Below are 16,872 nucleotides of genomic sequence, written 5' to 3'. Positions count from 1 at the left end.
ACCTCTCCTATGTGGAATCTTTAAAAAAAACAAAACAAAACAAAACAAAAGGTCGAACTCATAGGAAAAAGAGAATAGAATGCTGATTGCCTGGGAGGTGGAGGAAATGGAGAAATGTTGGTCCAAGAATACAAACTTACAGTTACAAGATGAATTAGTTCTGAGGATCTAGTGGAAATATGGTGAGTATAGTTAATAATATATGCTTTAAATTTGCTAAGAGAGTAGATCTCAAGGATTCTACCCCCCACCCCAAAAAAGTAACTATAAGATGATGGATCCATTAATTAATTTGATTGTGGTTGTCATTTCACAATGTATCAATCATCAAGTTGTATACTTTAAATACATATAATTTTTTTTTGTCGATTATACCCTCAATCGATCCCTATCAAAATAACACCAGCATTCTTCACAGAGCTAGAACAAACAATCCTAGAATTTGTATCAAACCAGAAAAGACTTCCGAATAGCCAAAGCAATCTTGAAAAAGAAAACCAAAGCAGGAGGCATCACAATCGCAGACTTCAAGCTATACTACAAAGCTGTAATCATCAAGACAGTATGATACTGGCACAAAAACAGACACTCAGCTCAATGGAACAGAATAGAGAACCCAGAAATGGACCCACAAACATATGGCCAACTAATCTTTGACAAAGCAGGAAAGAACATCCAATGGAATAAAGACAGTCTCTTCAGCAAGTAGAGCTGGGAAAACTGGACAGCGACATGCAGAAGAATGAACCTGGACCACTTTCTTACACCAGACACAAAAATAAACTCAAAATGGATGAAAGACCTAAATGTAAGACAGGGAGCCATCAAAATCCTCGAGGGGAAAGCAGGCAAAAACCTCTTTGATCTTGGCCACAGCAACTTCTTACTCGACATGTCTCTAGAGGCAAGGGAAACAAAAGCAAAAACGAACTATTGGGACCTCATCAAAATAAAAAGCTTCTGCACAGCAAGGGAAACAATCAGCAAAAGTAAAAGGCAACCAACAGAATGGGAGAAGATATTTGCAAATGACATATCATATGAAGCGTTAGTATGCAAAATCTATAAAGAACTTGTCAAACTCAATACCCCCAAAAAAATAATCCAGTAAAGAAATAGGCAAAAGACATGAATAGACACTTCTCCAAAGAAGACACCCAGATGGCCAATTGACACATGAAAAAATGTTCAACATCACTCATCATCAGGGAAATACAAATCAAAACCACAATGAGATACCACCTTACACCTATCAGAGTGACTAACATTAACAACTCAGGAAATGACAGAGGTTGGCGAGGATGTGGAGAAAGAGGATCTCTTTGGCACTGCTGGTGGGAATGCAAACTGGTGCAGCCACTCTGGAAAACAGTATGGAGGTTCCTCAAAAAACTAAAAATAGAACTACCCTACGACCCAGCAATTGCACTACTAGGTATTTATCTAAGGGATACAGGTGTACTGTTTCGAAGGGGCACATGCACCCCAATGTTTATAGCCGCAACTATCAACAATGGCCAAAGTATGGAAAGAACCCAAATGTCCATCGACGGATGAATGGATAAAGAAGATGTGGTGTGTATATATATACACAATAGAGTATCAAAAAGAATGAAATCTTGCCATTTGCAACAACGTGGATGGAACTAGAGGGTATTATGCTAAGCGAAATCAGTCAGAGAAAGACAAATATCATGACTTCACTCATATGAGGACTTTAAGATACAAAACAGATGAACATAAGGGAAGGGAAGCAAAAATAATATAAAAACAGGCAGGGGGACAAAACATAAGAGACTCTTAAATATAGAGAACAAACTGAGGGTTACTGGAGGGGTTTTGGGAGGGGGGGATGGGCTAAATGGGTAAGGGGGATTAAGGAATCTACTCCTGAAATCATTATTGCACTATATGCTGACTAACTTGGATATAAATTTAAAAAGTAAATAAATTATTTTTTTAAAAAAAACTGGGGAGAAAAAAAGCTTACAGAGAGCCTGGATCTCTAAGAACGTCATAGAATAAAGCCACCATACCAGCTCGAGACTGCCAATTTTAGGCTTTTATGTGAAACACAAGCTTCTGTGTTGTTTAAACCATGGTTAATTGAAGTTGCTGTTACAGCTGAACTTAATCCTGATCTTGAATTGCGTTTTCTTGCTTCTTAGTTGGCGTGTTTTGTAATGTCTCATATTAAGAAAACCTTGCCCGAGAGGTTTAGATGAGTCATATCCGGAATCTCTAGACTGGAAAATTAAATTTCTTAAAATCATCAATTACACACACATGCATGCGCATTTTGGGTATCTATTAGTAGCTTGTTATTGAGCGCTTACTGTATGCCAATAAGTAACTTACTGTATGCCAGGAAGCAAGGAGTAACTATACATGTGTTATTTTACTGAATCCTCATAAATATCTTGTGATGTAGAGACTTCTATTATCTTCACCTTATCATTGAGATAGCCGCAGATTAGAGAAGCTACGCAACCAGGCAGGCCCCAGGGCAGGGTGGTTTTTCCCTCCAAGCCCACTCCTGGACACTTGCTGCAGGAGGGGTTCGGGAGAAACCTTCCTCTGCCCACCGGTGTGCTTGCTTCACCTTGCAAATCCACTCAGTCCCAAGTCATTCAGGAGTGGAGCTCCACTCTCAGCAAGGACACACCTCAGGAAGAAATCCAGAGAGCACTGAAAAGTCAGAACCTCCTGCACTGACTTCTCTATAGCGAGCCAGAGGCCAGGGAACCTCACTTCTTCATGTGTAGATTGGGGGTGGGGTGTGTGAATATGGGAATAGGGATTGGGCGGGGTCTCACAGCACAGGCAGAGCTGCAGAATGGAAGCTGAAGGCACACCTAATGACACAGGTGCATGGAAGCCATCAAATCTGACTCACGTGTAGAGAGACCAGAGGGGTCAAACTTCGGTAATTCCAATTTAACGAGAAAAGCATTCGGAACAAAAATAACGTACCAGTAAAGCCTTGGATTGCGAGTAACTCGTTCTGCAAGTGTTCCACAAGAGGAGCAAACATTTCTAATAAATTTCAACTTGATGAAGGAGTGATGTTTTGCAATAGGTGTAGTACGTGACACCAAATATCACGTGATCACAACCGAGCCGATGGCTCTTGAAATTCGCTTTGATATACAAGTGCTTTGGATTGCAAAGAATGAATTACGCTCACAAACCAAGGTTTTATTGTATCCATGTTCCTACTCTGATCTCAATGATATCAGCTCACACATAATTAGTTTCCTTTCATCATCCAAGACATGAATGCTCATTCAGTTGAGAAACACATATTGATAGGGGCGCCGGGGTGGCTCAGTCAGTTAAGCGTCCAATTTCGCCTCAAATCATGATCTCACGGTTTGTGAGTTTGAGCCCCGTGTCAGGCTCTGTGCTGACAGCTCAGAGCCTGGAGCCTGTTTCAGATTCTATGTCTCTGTCTCTCTCTGCACCTCCCCTGCTCTCTCTCTCTCTCTCTCTCTCTCTCAAAAATAAACATTAAAAAAATAAAACTACTAAAAAAAAGAAAGGCACACGTATTGAGGAACTGCTAAAGGCAAGGCCTGTGTTAACCAGGGACTGTGACACACAATGGAACAAATGGATGGTGCAGCCAGGTGGGAAAACCCACCTGTAAACAGATCTTTACAGCACAGGGTGCCACGTGCCTTAATAGAGTTATGTACAGGGCTGTGTGGACCTTAAATGAGAAGGATCCCACCTTAGGGAAGGTTTCCAAGATGATGCAGCATGGTTTTAAGGGATGACTAGGATATAACCAAGAGAATAGTAGGGAGGAGGAGAGAGTGTGTTTCTAAGAAAGGAGTGGAAAGACTCAGGAGAACCTGTCACCTTCCAGGAAGTGTGTAAGGCTAGAGCCCCCAGGTAAGGAAAGACCCAGCAAGAAGAGAGCGGTTCTTAAAGTGATCAGTTCAATGATAAGCTGTATCAAATGCATATGGTCAGCCAGCATTCAAAAGTCCTTCTCTCTACCTTCGTGGCCATTGAAAAAGGTATATGGTATTGGTTTTAAACTCCACTCCTGCAAAGGGCAATGCAGTAAACCATTGGCCACTACTGGCACCCCCTTCCTTCCCAACAGAACATGCCCTGGGTCTTCAAACATGTCCAGTCCTACCCCACCTGACTCTGGAGACACTGATTCATCTCTAGGCTCAGGGGTGGATCCTTGTTAGTATGGACCAGAGGTCAGCCCGTGGCCCTATTACTTGTTTTTGAAAATGATGTTTGTTTGAAAACAACCACACCCATTATTTCCATCTGGCTGCTTTTGTGATACAAGGGCAGAGTTGAGTAGTGTGGCAGAGATTGTGGGGCTCCCAAAACCTAAGTAAACATTTCCTGCCTGGTCCTCTTTAGAAAACATTTGCTGACTTTTAGCCTAGGCCAATCAGAGCACTGAATTCCCCCAGCAGATGTCATTGGTCCAGAGGTGGGCTTGTTACTTAAACTGGCCAATCAGATTAAAGAGAAGAACTTACATTTCATGTTTGTAGCAATGATTCTTTCACTTCTGTCAGATGAGGCCTCCATTGCTGCTAACAGCCATCTTATAACCACGAGCCCTTCTAGAGATGGAAACTAGGAGATAGAAAGATCTGGGTCTCTGATAACACCGTGGAGTCATTAAATCAAGCAACCCTGAAGCCTGCCCTATCTGGACTGAATGTCATATGAGATAACACATTTCCTTATTGTTTAAGCCAGTTTGGGTAAGGCTGTCTCTTCCTTGGAAGTAAAAGCATCTATCATTGCCATATAAGTAATGACATCTTGTCCAAAGACCAGACTTGCAGCAGGCTGAAATACCTAAAACATGGGCACAAATCTAGAAAAAAAAAACAAAGAAGATAGTGGCAAGAATGAGCACCTTCATAAGCCTGCATACTTTGCCTCCAGCAAGAATATGGAGGCAACGGTACACCCTTCCTCCCTGTGATTAAAGTTCTTTGAAAAACAAAGCTCCCGATTCAATAAACTCAAGATGGTTTTTGAAGAATAGCAGATTAGATATAGTAAATTGGGAACTGGGGAAGTGGAGAAATACTACCAGAAGAAATCCCTTTGACATCAGGAAAAGTGACGGCTGACTGCGTAAAAGGAGGCATAAAGACAGAAGCAACAGAAACAAAGCAAAACAAGGTGACCCGTGCCGGCTAACAGAGGCAAAATCTCCCTATAAGCAGCCCACAATAGCTGCAGGGATGACGCTATTTATGTTAGACAATCACAACTCACGCTTATAAAAAATAGCCTTGACACACCAAGAATAGAATTCATTACATCCAGTCTACTCTCTTTAATAAGGAGAAAAAAAGGGGGGGGTGGGCACCTGGGTGGCTCATTCGGTTAAGCATCCAACTTCAGCTCAGGTCATCAGATCGAGGTTTGTGAGTTCGTGCCCGTATCAGGCTCTGTGCTGAGAGCTCAGAGCCTGGCGCCTGCTTCGGATTCTGTGTCTCCCTCTCTCTCTGCCCCTCCCCTGCTCAGGCTCTGTCTCTCTCTGTCTTAAAAATAAATTAAAAAACATTTTAAAAAGTGAAGAAAACATCTGTTCTCTTTCCCCAAGATTTTCTAACTCTCCTCAAAAACACTTTCTCTTAATGACAAACTGGCAATTTGATGATGTGGGGCACACACCTTGTTCCTGAGATGCTGAATCACAGGAATCCTTGCAAGAGGAGTCCTACTTCAGGACACATTTTCATTGTTCTCTGGACCAGCAGAATTGTGTGTTGCTAACTCCAATTGTTAATTGTATAGTATCCCAGAAAGCAGGATCCGGGTATAGAAACATATTTTGGATGCAGGGGGGCAGTGCAGTGTGTGAGCAAAGCATGTGCGTTGGAATCAGATAGATCTGAATCCAAATCTCAAACCCACCTCCAAGCTCGCTAGGTAGGCCTCTGTTTCCTAACACACAAGACAGAAATAATGGCATGTATCTTGGATGGCTGTTGAGATAGATAGATGATAGATAGATAGATAGATAGATAGATGATAGATAGATATCTAGCACAACATCTGGCATGTATTAGACCTCCATTTGTGTAAGGTATCACTGCCTATTATTATTATTGCTATTATTATCATCATTCTATGCCAAGCAAAGTGTTGTATTTGATAGGTAAATGTGCTAGAGAGCGATTTCGAGCTAGAGACGAATCATCCCTTCGCCTTGTTTAAATCTTCAGTGACCTTGGTCCTCAAACTGGCCCCATACATGGAGGGCAGAGAGAGATGGAAGAAAGAGGCAAGCCACTCCAGATTGGTAGGTGGCAGGTTTAATAAGCAAGGGAAGTTACTCATGAGGCTTATTTGGGCGGCCATGAGAGAGTCAATCCCTGCCCACCAGCATCTTCATATTTATATATAGGCCTTAACTTGGTTTGGTCACGTACACCATCCAGGTGGTCTCAACAGCATCGTACTGTCCCAAGGCTACGTCCCTGGAACAGCTCCCACTGTGGGAACAGTGAGCAGAATATACATTCCACGGACAGGGGAGAGGGTGAGGAGCCTCTGATTGCCTGAGTCCAGCTTGCTGGTCGACTGCTGGTCATGTCCTCCCAATTACCTCCTCCAACACTTTCTGGGGGAGCAGAGTGAGCCAAAATGCTGTGACTAAGAGCTGAGTTCTCCATAACAATGCTTTCTTTAGGAACAAGAATTCTATGAAAACCTATCCATGTATTGGGAATGATTTCAAGCAGTCACTGGATCCAGCAATCCATTGTCACTTTCAATGCGTCAGAGCTCAGCTGGAGTCAGTCATTTAAAAAAAAAAAAAATTTTTTTAATGTTTATTTATTTTTGAAAGGGACAGAGTGTGAGCGGGGGAGGGGCAGAGAGAGAGGGAGACACAGAAACCGAAGCAGGCTCCAGGCTCTGAGCTGTCAGCACAAGAGCCTGACATGGGTCTTGAACCCACAAACTGTGAGATCATGACTTGAGCCCAAGCTGGACGCTCAACTGACTGAGCCACCCTAGTCATCATTTAAATCAATAAGGTGCAGTGAGTGGCTACAATGGTTGATGTGGTCAGTCTAGCCTCTGACATGCCCTGGAGGGACTCAAACTATTCAGCAGTCACCAGCACTTAACCGAAGTGTGTACAAATTAATTACGACCTCTGGAGGCTGAGAAGTCCAAGATCAAAGTGCTGGCCATTTCAGTTCCTGGTCCGAACCTTCTTCCTGGCTTATAGATGGCCACCTTCTCACTGTCTCCTCACATGGGGGAAGGGAGAATCTCTCTCTCTCTTCCTCTCCTCGTAAAGGCACTAATTTCATCATGAGAGGCCCACCCTCAAGACCCACCTAACCCTAATTGCCTCCCAAAGGACCCATCTCCAAATATCATCACATTGGGGTCAGGGCTTCAATATATGATTTGGGGCAGGGGAGACACAATTCTGTCCATAGTATAACCTTTCCACAACTTCTTCACCTAAAAGATTTCTACAGTTGAATTCTGTAAGTCATAAATAGTCTCTGAAGTAAGTTTGCTCAGACTTTCCAAAATATTTCCCCTCTTAGCCATGATTAAGGATGAAACATTTCATCTCAGCTGAGAGAACACTGGGTAACATAAGCTCCGTATGAGTAAGGGTACTTGTATAAAGAAGACTTTCATAACATTCTTCTCCGCTGAAAACACTTCTACAGGGAGGGTCAGGGAGAAGAGAAGGGAGAAGGGAAAATGGCCTATGTCAGCGAGAACTCCAGCACCCAGGCAACAGTTCTGTCCTCTCTCCGGTTAGCCTGAGCTGAGCTCTGGAGCCAGCCGCACTCCCAGTGAGACACACACAGTTTTCATGACCAGATATGGTATGTGTTACAAGAACACAAACCTCAAATGTGTGAGAGAAGTGATTAGGTGAGAGGAAGGGAATGAAAACAGTGGTCAGCAGTTAGTGACTTTGTTGAGCCTCAGGGGAATAACCTCCAGAATAATCTAGTGAGATGACCCAGGCTGGCGCAGGGGTTACGGAGCTGGCTTCATGTCCATTCCACGTTAACCTCTGTAGTGGTTGAAAACAAAAAAGAAAACCTAACAGCTCTGGCATGATCAAGCATTCATCTTTTGGTAGCCGAGAATGTTGCAGAGAAAGGGAATCCAGAGCAGAAGGTGGAAGCAGAGAAAGTCTTAAAATATGTATGACTGATTTGGTTACCTCTTGGGAGGGGCAGGGAAAGGGGGAGGAGGTGAAATGACATTTACCGAGAGCCAACTAGAGTGTAAGGTCTTAGAAGGAAGAGGCCTCTGCCTGCCTTGCTCACCCTGTGTTCCCAGCTCCTAACGTTAAGTCCTGACACGCTGTAGACACTATTTGTTGAAGGAAGGACAGATATGGCGCAGACCCCATTATTTCATAGGCTTTCAGTAGATATTTTTGAAAGAATGGCTTCGTGAATGAATGCCTACTGCCAGGCATTGTTTCATTCTTTCTTTCCATTTATAACTATTCCATTGTGTGACCTCCCCTCATTTGCCAGACACCCTGCTGGACACTGAGAACTCAAATCAGAAAAGAGACCATTCCTGTCCCCCAAAGAGCTTACAGTCTTAGCAATGGTGATGCAATGCATGATGACCACAGGCTGTCTCAGAGTGCAGGGAAATGCAGAAGAACTCAGCCTTCTTGGGGGCGTGAAGACAGTCTTTACAGAGAAGGGGGCCTTTGCATTGAGACTTAAGATGAGCAGAGGGTCTGAGACATCTCAGGCAATGAGAATGGTGTGAGAGAAAATACTAAGATGTTCATCCTTGCAGGAGAAAAAATTCTGTGGGACAGAGAAAGTAGGTGACAGGATAAAGGAAAAAGATGAGGCTCAGGTTTTATCGTGAAGGGTCCGGTATTTCCTCTGAAGCGGTTTGAACCCACCCTATGGAAAATAGGAAGCAGAACTAGCTTCTCGGGCTGATGTGACTCTGTACATTCCCCCGGGATTCCATGATAAGATGGGCCCCTTGCTTGGTTTACTGTTCTGCTGTCGGCCATCTTGAAATTCTTAATAATTTTTTCTTTCTACTTGTGCCCTGTAAGTGAAGTCCAGTGGGACATTGGAGCAGGCATGTGAGCAGTGGAAATATGTGCAGTATTTGTGGCTGCATTGTCTTGCTGTTTCATTCACATGTAGTATTCCTCATGCTCTGGGAGCACAGAATTCCAGCGGACCTACTATGCCTGGGGGTTTAGCAGCTCAAAACAAGGCCAAGGGAAGCATATTATGGAAGTCACCATCTCGCACTGTGTGTCCATATTAAGAAGTGAGACAGAGGTACTTGGGTGGCTCAGTCGGTTAAGCATCCAACTCTTGATTTCAACTCAGGTCATGATCTCACAGTTCGTGAGATAGAGCCCTGCAGCCGACTCTGCGCTGACAGTGAGGAGCCTGCTTGAGATCCTCTCTTGCCCCCTCTCTATGCCCCTCCCCCCCCCAAAATAAATGAAGCTTAAAAAGTGAGATAAAAACAGTTGGATTACTTTGTGCAATGGGTCACAAAATATCAATTGTATCCTTTCAGAGATTCCACATATGAGTTAAATGCTCTTATATTTGCATTTAAAGCTGGCATTGCACAATATAAACATGAACAGTAAAAGTCATGCTAAGAACTTATAATTCAAGTATTTCTTTACTTAGAACATTAAATGGCCAATAAAAACACCATGACAAATTGAGACACAGACAAGGAAGAAAGAAAGAAAGAAAGAAAGAAAGAAAGAAAGAAAGAAAGAAAGAAAGCAAAAAGGAAAAATCTTCATATTTTAGGACATTCAATGGCACTTTTCCCTTGCTTTCTGAATATTTTGCCAAGCCCCAGAAATTATGTAGCTGGCCTTAATGGGGAGCCATTAAAAAAATATTGAGCAGCGAAGAGACACAGAAAATGTCTCTTAATCACTTGTATCATTTGGGAAAAAATAACTGTTACCAGAGTGTGGAAGTTAGAATAGAGGGAGGTACAACAAGGGGAAAGAACACCCATTATCATTGCATCACAGGCAAAGATTGAAATTCTACACTAGAGCAGGTGCAGGGAGGGGAGTGGGGGATGGAGAAAGGAATAGATGTGTGAGGAGTTCATGGGCACCGTATGAGGGCTGGGTGATTCATTCCAACAGGAATTAAGCAAGCAAGAGGGCGGAATACAGCTTGACTTCTGCATTTCCGGTTCCAGCCACTGGCTGATGCCATCCCCTGAGATGTGGAGGAGGAGGAAGAGAGAGTGTGGATGGGTGAGGGAGGCAGGATGGGGTGAAGGTGAAGCTTGGTCTGGGACATGGGGTAGATTTCTCATGCCTGGATCTGTGCAGTACTTCCCCCTCCACCTTCTTCTGGTCACAGACCCCACCTCTTCTGGACACCATCCTTGGACTTAGTAGCATGCCCACCTGTGCACACACGGCCACAGCTAGTGGTCCAAGGAGTAGGCAGGTAGGTGTCTGTCCTCAGCCAGGATAGTGAGTCCTTAACTAGGATCTTCAAACTAAAGCCGGGAATCAACCTGTTCCTTTCTAGTGCCAGAAGGGAGTCTGCAACTGTCAGTAGACATGGGTCTAGCACCTTGGAGACTCAGATCTGAGAAAGTGAAGCCAACAGAGAGATGAGCAGGGAGAGAAAGCCCTGAGAGCTTTGAGCTCCCAGCTGGGGAGGTTTCCGCTCACCTTTGCCCTTCCTAGTTACACAGTCTAAGAAATCCAGTCTTCCCTTGCTCTGCGGTAATCTCTCCAGCCTTTCATGTTTTCCTTAAGCTAGTTGGACTTAGGTTTCTGTCCTTTGCGACTGAAAGAGTCCTGACGAATACAGGACACGTGGCTAGGTGCCCATGGAAACAGCTTGTGATAGACGTCACTGCCATATCACAGAGAAGCGAACTGAGGCTCAGGAAGGTTAGATAGAATCTCATGGCTGGCCAACCACGATGCCAGCACTCAGATGCAGGCCTAGCTCTAAAGTCGGGATCTTTCTGTGATATCATCCTTTCTTTCAAATCTGTTCATTAGTCTTAGCATTCTTTTCTATAAATTTCTATAAATTTGAAGCTCTGTTTCAAATTTTGGGACATTCATGCTACCGAACTTCCACGTTTCTTGATTAATGACCAAAGGCCTCATAGGCCAATGATTTCTCGGCAGTGATTCCCAGGCTCTAACTATTCCCACTTTAAAAGTCACTGGTTGCAGAGGGCCTTAGTTGCTAATTTTGTGGAAGTCTAAAGTCAGTGACCTTATGAGTGAAACATTTTTCTAAACTTTGTCTTCTTTTATGAGTTCAAATGGAGAGTCAAGTCTTAATTCCCAGTGAGAGTCACAAGGATGTGACAACACACTGAGCCCAAGGCTTTGGAACTTGAGAACATTTCTCTGTGACCATTTCTTGAGCCTGATTCTCTGTTTGCCACACTCTCTTCTTTACCGAACCTTCTTTTCCTCCTATTCCATTAATCAAAATGTAGTCTAAAGAGAATCTTCTCTGATTCACTGATTCTAGGGAATTATGGCAGAGACCATTGTCCCAAGTTGTTATTCTCCCTCTCTTCTTTCAATAGTAGAATCCCAGTTTTAAAAAAAATATATTTTAAATTCAGATATAATTCACATATCATAAAATTCATCATTTTGAAGTATACCATTCAATGTTTTTTTTTAAATTTTTTTTTTCAACGTTTATTTATTTTTGGGACAGCGAGAGACAGAGCATGAACGGGGGAGGGGCAGAGAGAGAGGGAGACACAGAATCGGAAACAGGCTCCAGGCTCTGAGCCATCAGCCCAGAGCCTGACGCGGGGCTCGAACTCACGGACCGCGAGATCGTGACCTGGCTGAAGTCGGACGCTTAACCGACTGCGCCACCCAGGCGCCCCCAATGTTTTTTTTTTAATGCATTCACAAGGTTGTATGATCGTCACTACTAACTCCAGATTATTTCATCACCCCAGAATAAACCCCACACCTAGCAGTTCCTCCCCATTCCCTCCTCCCCGCTGCCTCCCTGGCTACCGTTCACCTACTTCCAGTCTCTGCTGATTTCTCTATTATGGACATTCCATGTAGTTGGAGTCGTATGACACGTGGCTTTTTGTGTCTGGTTTCTCTTATTTAGCATATTGTTTTCAAGATTTAACCACATTGCACTTCACTCTTTTTTTTATTGCCAGATAATAATAATAGTGTTCCATTGCATGGCTATACCATAATACCATATTTTATTTACCCATCTGTAGTTGACGGACATTTGGGTTGTTTCCCACTGTTTGGCTGTTACGAATAATGCTGCTACAAACCTCCATGTACAAGTTTTTCCGCAGACAGATGTTTTTAGTCTCTTGGGTGGACACTAGGAGGGCCTTGCTGGGTCATGTGATGACTTTATGTTTCACAATTTGAAGAGCTGCTCAACTATTTTCCGCACTGATTGCTCCATTGTACGTTCCCATCAGCAGAATATGAGGAGAAACCTTGGTTTTTAACTGGGCATACGGAGCCTAGAAAAAGGTCGACTTTCCAGCTTCCCTTGCAGTTAGGTACGGCCATACCACAATTAAGTCCTGGCTTGTGGGATGCTATGTGAGCAGAAGTGGTATGTGGGTGGAAACATGTCCTCTGTTGCTCTGTCCAACCTGCTAATTGGAAAGCTGACTTAGTGACAGGAGAGCCAGCAGCCATCCTAGATCATGGGATGGGACCGTGGGATGACTTTGGGAAGGGAAGCTGGAACAAGATTAGGAGGAATCTGGAGGCCGTACTAGGCCTGGACTGACCACCTGTGGACTTCTTAAATACGGAAGAGAGAACTTCCATTGTGTTTAACACACTATTATTTTTTTTTTCTGATTAGTTACAGGCAAATCGAACCTTAACTGATGCCATTACTGAATTCCTTCAGTCACTGAGCAAATTATCACTGAAAGCCAATTGAATGTCAGGTTCTGAGCTTGGAGTTAAAGAAATAAAGATGCATGAAGTGAACTTGTAATTTAGGGTCTCACAGTTAAGTGGAGAGAGAGGCAGGTAAATAAATAAGATGATGGGACAAGTGCTACTAAAAGTGTGTACCAAGTCTCATGGGCAGACGGAGGAAAGACAGGCAGAATCGGCATAAGGCAACTCAGAGAAGGTCTTTGCTTAGCCTACAGGCCCACATTGGCGTTTCCAAATTCCAGAAATCAGAATTCCTGGGAAATCTCAGAAATTCCTAATATCATAAGCTATTCCTAACATATTCCCGGTATTATAGGCTCTTTCCTCACTATTATGGCTACCCACAATTGTTCAACACATAAGAAAAATTAAGTCGGGTGGTATTTATGAAGAACCATTGCCTCTAGTCATCATACAAACACTGGGAGCCAGCAGGGAACGTTCCTGGGTGATACTTGAGTAACGTATCACTGACCTCCTCTAACAAGGCTAACAGCACTCCACTGCAGCTTGTGTCAACATTGTCAATTCTAGGATGCACTTCCTCTTCCAGGATTTGTTATTTCTTGGAACGCTGCTCAAAAGATTCATATACAGTATACTATATGTATAAACTTACTAATATTTATTTTCCTTCCAAGGATGACGCAGCAGCAGCAGCAGTGGACAGAGAGGCAGACAGACATGGCACCAGCTCCGAGCAAGATGGACTGAAGAGTGGCAGTCACTCTTCTGGCCCGTGCTCCTCTCCCGATTCCCAGAAATGTCAACGGTAGCCTTCTACCACGTGCTCCCTTGTGGCCCGTGTCTCTCCTAACAGCATGCTCGTCTCTCTCTCTCTCTTTTTATTTTAATGTTTATTTTTGAGAGAGAGAGAGAAAGAGAGCAAGCAGGGGAGGGGCAAAGAGAGAGAGACACACACAGAATCCGAAGCAGGCTCCAGGCTCCGAGCTGTCAGCACAGAGTCCAACATAGGGCTCAAACTGACCGACCACAAGATCATGAGCTGAGCCAAAGTCAAACACCTATCCGACCGAGCCACCCAGGCGCCCCAACCCTCGCAATAGTTTAATAGGGACAGAAACTTTTACATGAGACATTTAAAATTGTTCTCACGTTTGCATAAAAATTCCTCTTACATAGTTTTTCAAGGATTATCTGTTGAAAAGGAGGATACTTGGCTTCAGAATTTAAATGAGAGGCATAATAACGACAGTAAAATAAGTGGGAGACACAGTGTTTAATATTGAGCCGTCTATATTTAATGAATGATTAGTTGAACTAATGAAAATGAATTAACACTTTGCAAATGTGTTGTATTCCCAGAGTTTGTTTTGTAACTCAGTCGTTTTGAATTTGGGATGCATTCTCCCATAGAAACAATATTATAAATGATACTTAAGGGCCAAGAAATCCCACTAGGGCTGTTTACCCATAATGTAGCAATAAAATGTAAGAAAGTAATGGCATTGTGTAAGAATGCTTAAACATTTTTGAATACAGGTGTTTGAGGAAAAGTGACTTTAATTAGGAGAGAGAGGAGATGGCACATGAAAAATAGCGTAGTGATTCCCAAAGGGATTTCTGAGCCCTTTCAAGGATCATGGAGGGCATTGTGACTTTTTTAACATCTATTTTCATACTAAAATATATGCATTTCTGGGGCGCCTGGGTGGCTCAGTCAGTTAAGCTTCCAACTTCGGCTCAGGTCATGATCTCACAGCTTGTGGGTTCAAACCCCTCATTAGGCTCTGTGCTGACAGCTTAGAGCCTGTAGCCGCCTTCAGATTCTGCGCCTCCCTCTCTCTCTGCCCCTCCCCCACTCACGCTATGTCTCTGTCTCTCAAAAATAAACAAACATTAAAAAATTAAAATGTATGCATTTCTTTCTCCTGGTACAATCTTATACTATTCTTATCATCAGCAGGATCATAATCGTTTGCCTGGTAGGCAATTGATAACTGTTTTGTTTTCAATTGGCTGGAAGGGTAGAAACAATACAAGATGGAAGGCTGGGGGAAATTTCTCTTAAGTAACTGGAGGGGGGCCTGGGTGGCTCAGTCGGTTAAGCGGCCAACTTCGGCTCAGGTCATGATCTCGAGGTCCGTGAGTTCGAGCCCCGCGTCAGCCTCTGTGCTGACAGCTCAAAGCCTGGAGCCTGTTTCAGATTCTGAGTCTCCCTCTCTCTGACCCTCCCCCGTTTATGCTCTGTCTCTGTCTCAAAAATAAATAAACGTTAAAAAAAAAAAAGTAATTGGAAAAGAGTTGTAAGAGATGAACATGTCATAAACAGCAAACAAGTATTTATCACATGTATCAGTATTCAGATAAAAAAAAAGATGATGTGCTATGCTCTTGAGAGGTTTTCTATTTACACAGGGAGATCTACACGGAGAAAGAAAAAGCACCACCTGGTAAGACGCCTTCGGTGTCAATGAAGGAGAGGGCTGTTCAGAGTAGGGAGTGATCTTTGGGGCCAGGGAGGAGGAAAGAAGAGCTTGAATCTGGCCTTTGGAAGAGGATTTCAGTCAGGAGAGGGCTGGGAGAGCGCACGAGGTGAAATTAACTGAATGGTACTTGACAGAAAATATAGGGAAAGAAAGAGACATGGTTTGAACATGATACCTAAGGAGAAAGAATACGGTGGGGAAACGGATGCTGGATGATTTCCCCCATGGAAGCTGTACAACGGCTCAGGAAAAGTTGGTGCTGGCTAGAGCCAACTAGGAATAATGGCCTTAAAGTCTCCAAGGGACCAGGCACGCCATCAGAATTTCACAGGTGTTTGCAACTCAGGTTGTGCCTTAATATACCTAGGTGTTCCTATAGCATTTGTATAATTTTATCATGCCCTGCCTGTTGTTTCTGGTAATGTGTTCTATTAGACAAACCCCACTGATAAAGAACTTCTGAAACCCTTGCCTTTGGGATAAGAAGACACCAAGTTCCGTTTGCCAGTACTCCCCATTGCTCCCCACTGCTTCTGTCTCTTCTTCCAATACCTTTCATTGTTGGACCCTGACCAAATCACTCATTCCCTGGGGCCCGCTTTCTTACCTCCAAATGAGAATCGAACTATATTACCTATTCCTTCCAAGTCTAAAAACTAGATTATGAAATTTTCCAAAATGACAAATGGCTACTTCTGAAAAATACAGATGATTCCGTTATCCATTTTCTTCTCTAGAATTAGGTGAGTCTGCGCTCAGAGCTGCTACGGGGCCAATGGGATTTATCTAGAAAAAAGTGGCGTGGCAAGCGTAGGTTTTTTCCCTCCAGTAAAAAAGCGGCGAGAGTCGCCGCGGCAAAAATCTGTTCGCTCCTATCTCCTTCGATTCAAAAGTCTTCTGGGCAACCACAAGTAGATAAAACCCTATCGTTCCGCTCTCGAGGTGTCGTTTGGGGCTCTAACGACACGGACCAGCGTTTAGCATCCGGCTCCCTAACCGCAGACCTTAACAACCGCGGCCAGCACTGTGCAGCCGGACCCGCGCGAGGCTCTGCGGCTTCCCGTGAGGCGCGGTGCGGCGGAAGCGGGGCAGCCACACTTCCGGTGGCTCACCCATGCGCTCGCCACACTTCCTGTTGATTCAGCCCCGCCGAGGGTTGGGTTGGGCTGGGAGGAGGGCCGGCGGGTGGGCGGGAGGCTGCGGGGGTGGCGGCCTGTGGCCTGGCGTGGGCGCGCGCGGGGCCGCGGCGGGCACCGAGCGTCAGCCTCGTCGATTCAGTCCCGAGCACCCTCGGCGGCCGCGCCTCCCGCCCTGCGTCCTCCGGTCCGGCTCCGCGCCACCATGCCCGCGGTGGACAAGCTCCTGCTGGAGGAGGCGTTGCAGGACAGCCCCCAGGTACCTCCCGCCGCTCCGGTCACCTCGCCCGGGGGCCGGAGGCCGGGGAGGCCCCTCAAGCCC

The 16,872-nt window shown here is 44.4% G+C and overlaps 1 protein-coding gene across 1 annotated transcript in view; it reads left to right on the top strand.

The window, feature by feature from the left end:
- Nucleotides 1–16,662: 16,662 nt before the first annotated feature.
- Nucleotides 16,663–16,872, top strand: part of APPL2 (adaptor protein, phosphotyrosine interacting with PH domain and leucine zipper 2) — a 54,149-nt gene continuing 53,939 nt past the window's right edge. The window contains exon 1 of the mRNA XM_030320430.2: nucleotides 16,663–16,809. Coding sequence (XP_030176290.1) covers nucleotides 16,756–16,809 — 54 coding nt within the window. The 5' untranslated portion in view covers nucleotides 16,663–16,755. The remainder of the gene's footprint in view (nucleotides 16,810–16,872) is intronic.

This window comes from Lynx canadensis, chromosome B4, assembly GCF_007474595.2.
Source record: "Lynx canadensis isolate LIC74 chromosome B4, mLynCan4.pri.v2, whole genome shotgun sequence".
In the NCBI taxonomy this organism is placed as follows: domain Eukaryota; kingdom Metazoa; phylum Chordata; class Mammalia; order Carnivora; family Felidae; genus Lynx; species Lynx canadensis.
The sequence above is the reverse complement of the archived record's forward strand: the minus strand, read 5'-3'. Positions and strand labels throughout refer to the sequence as shown.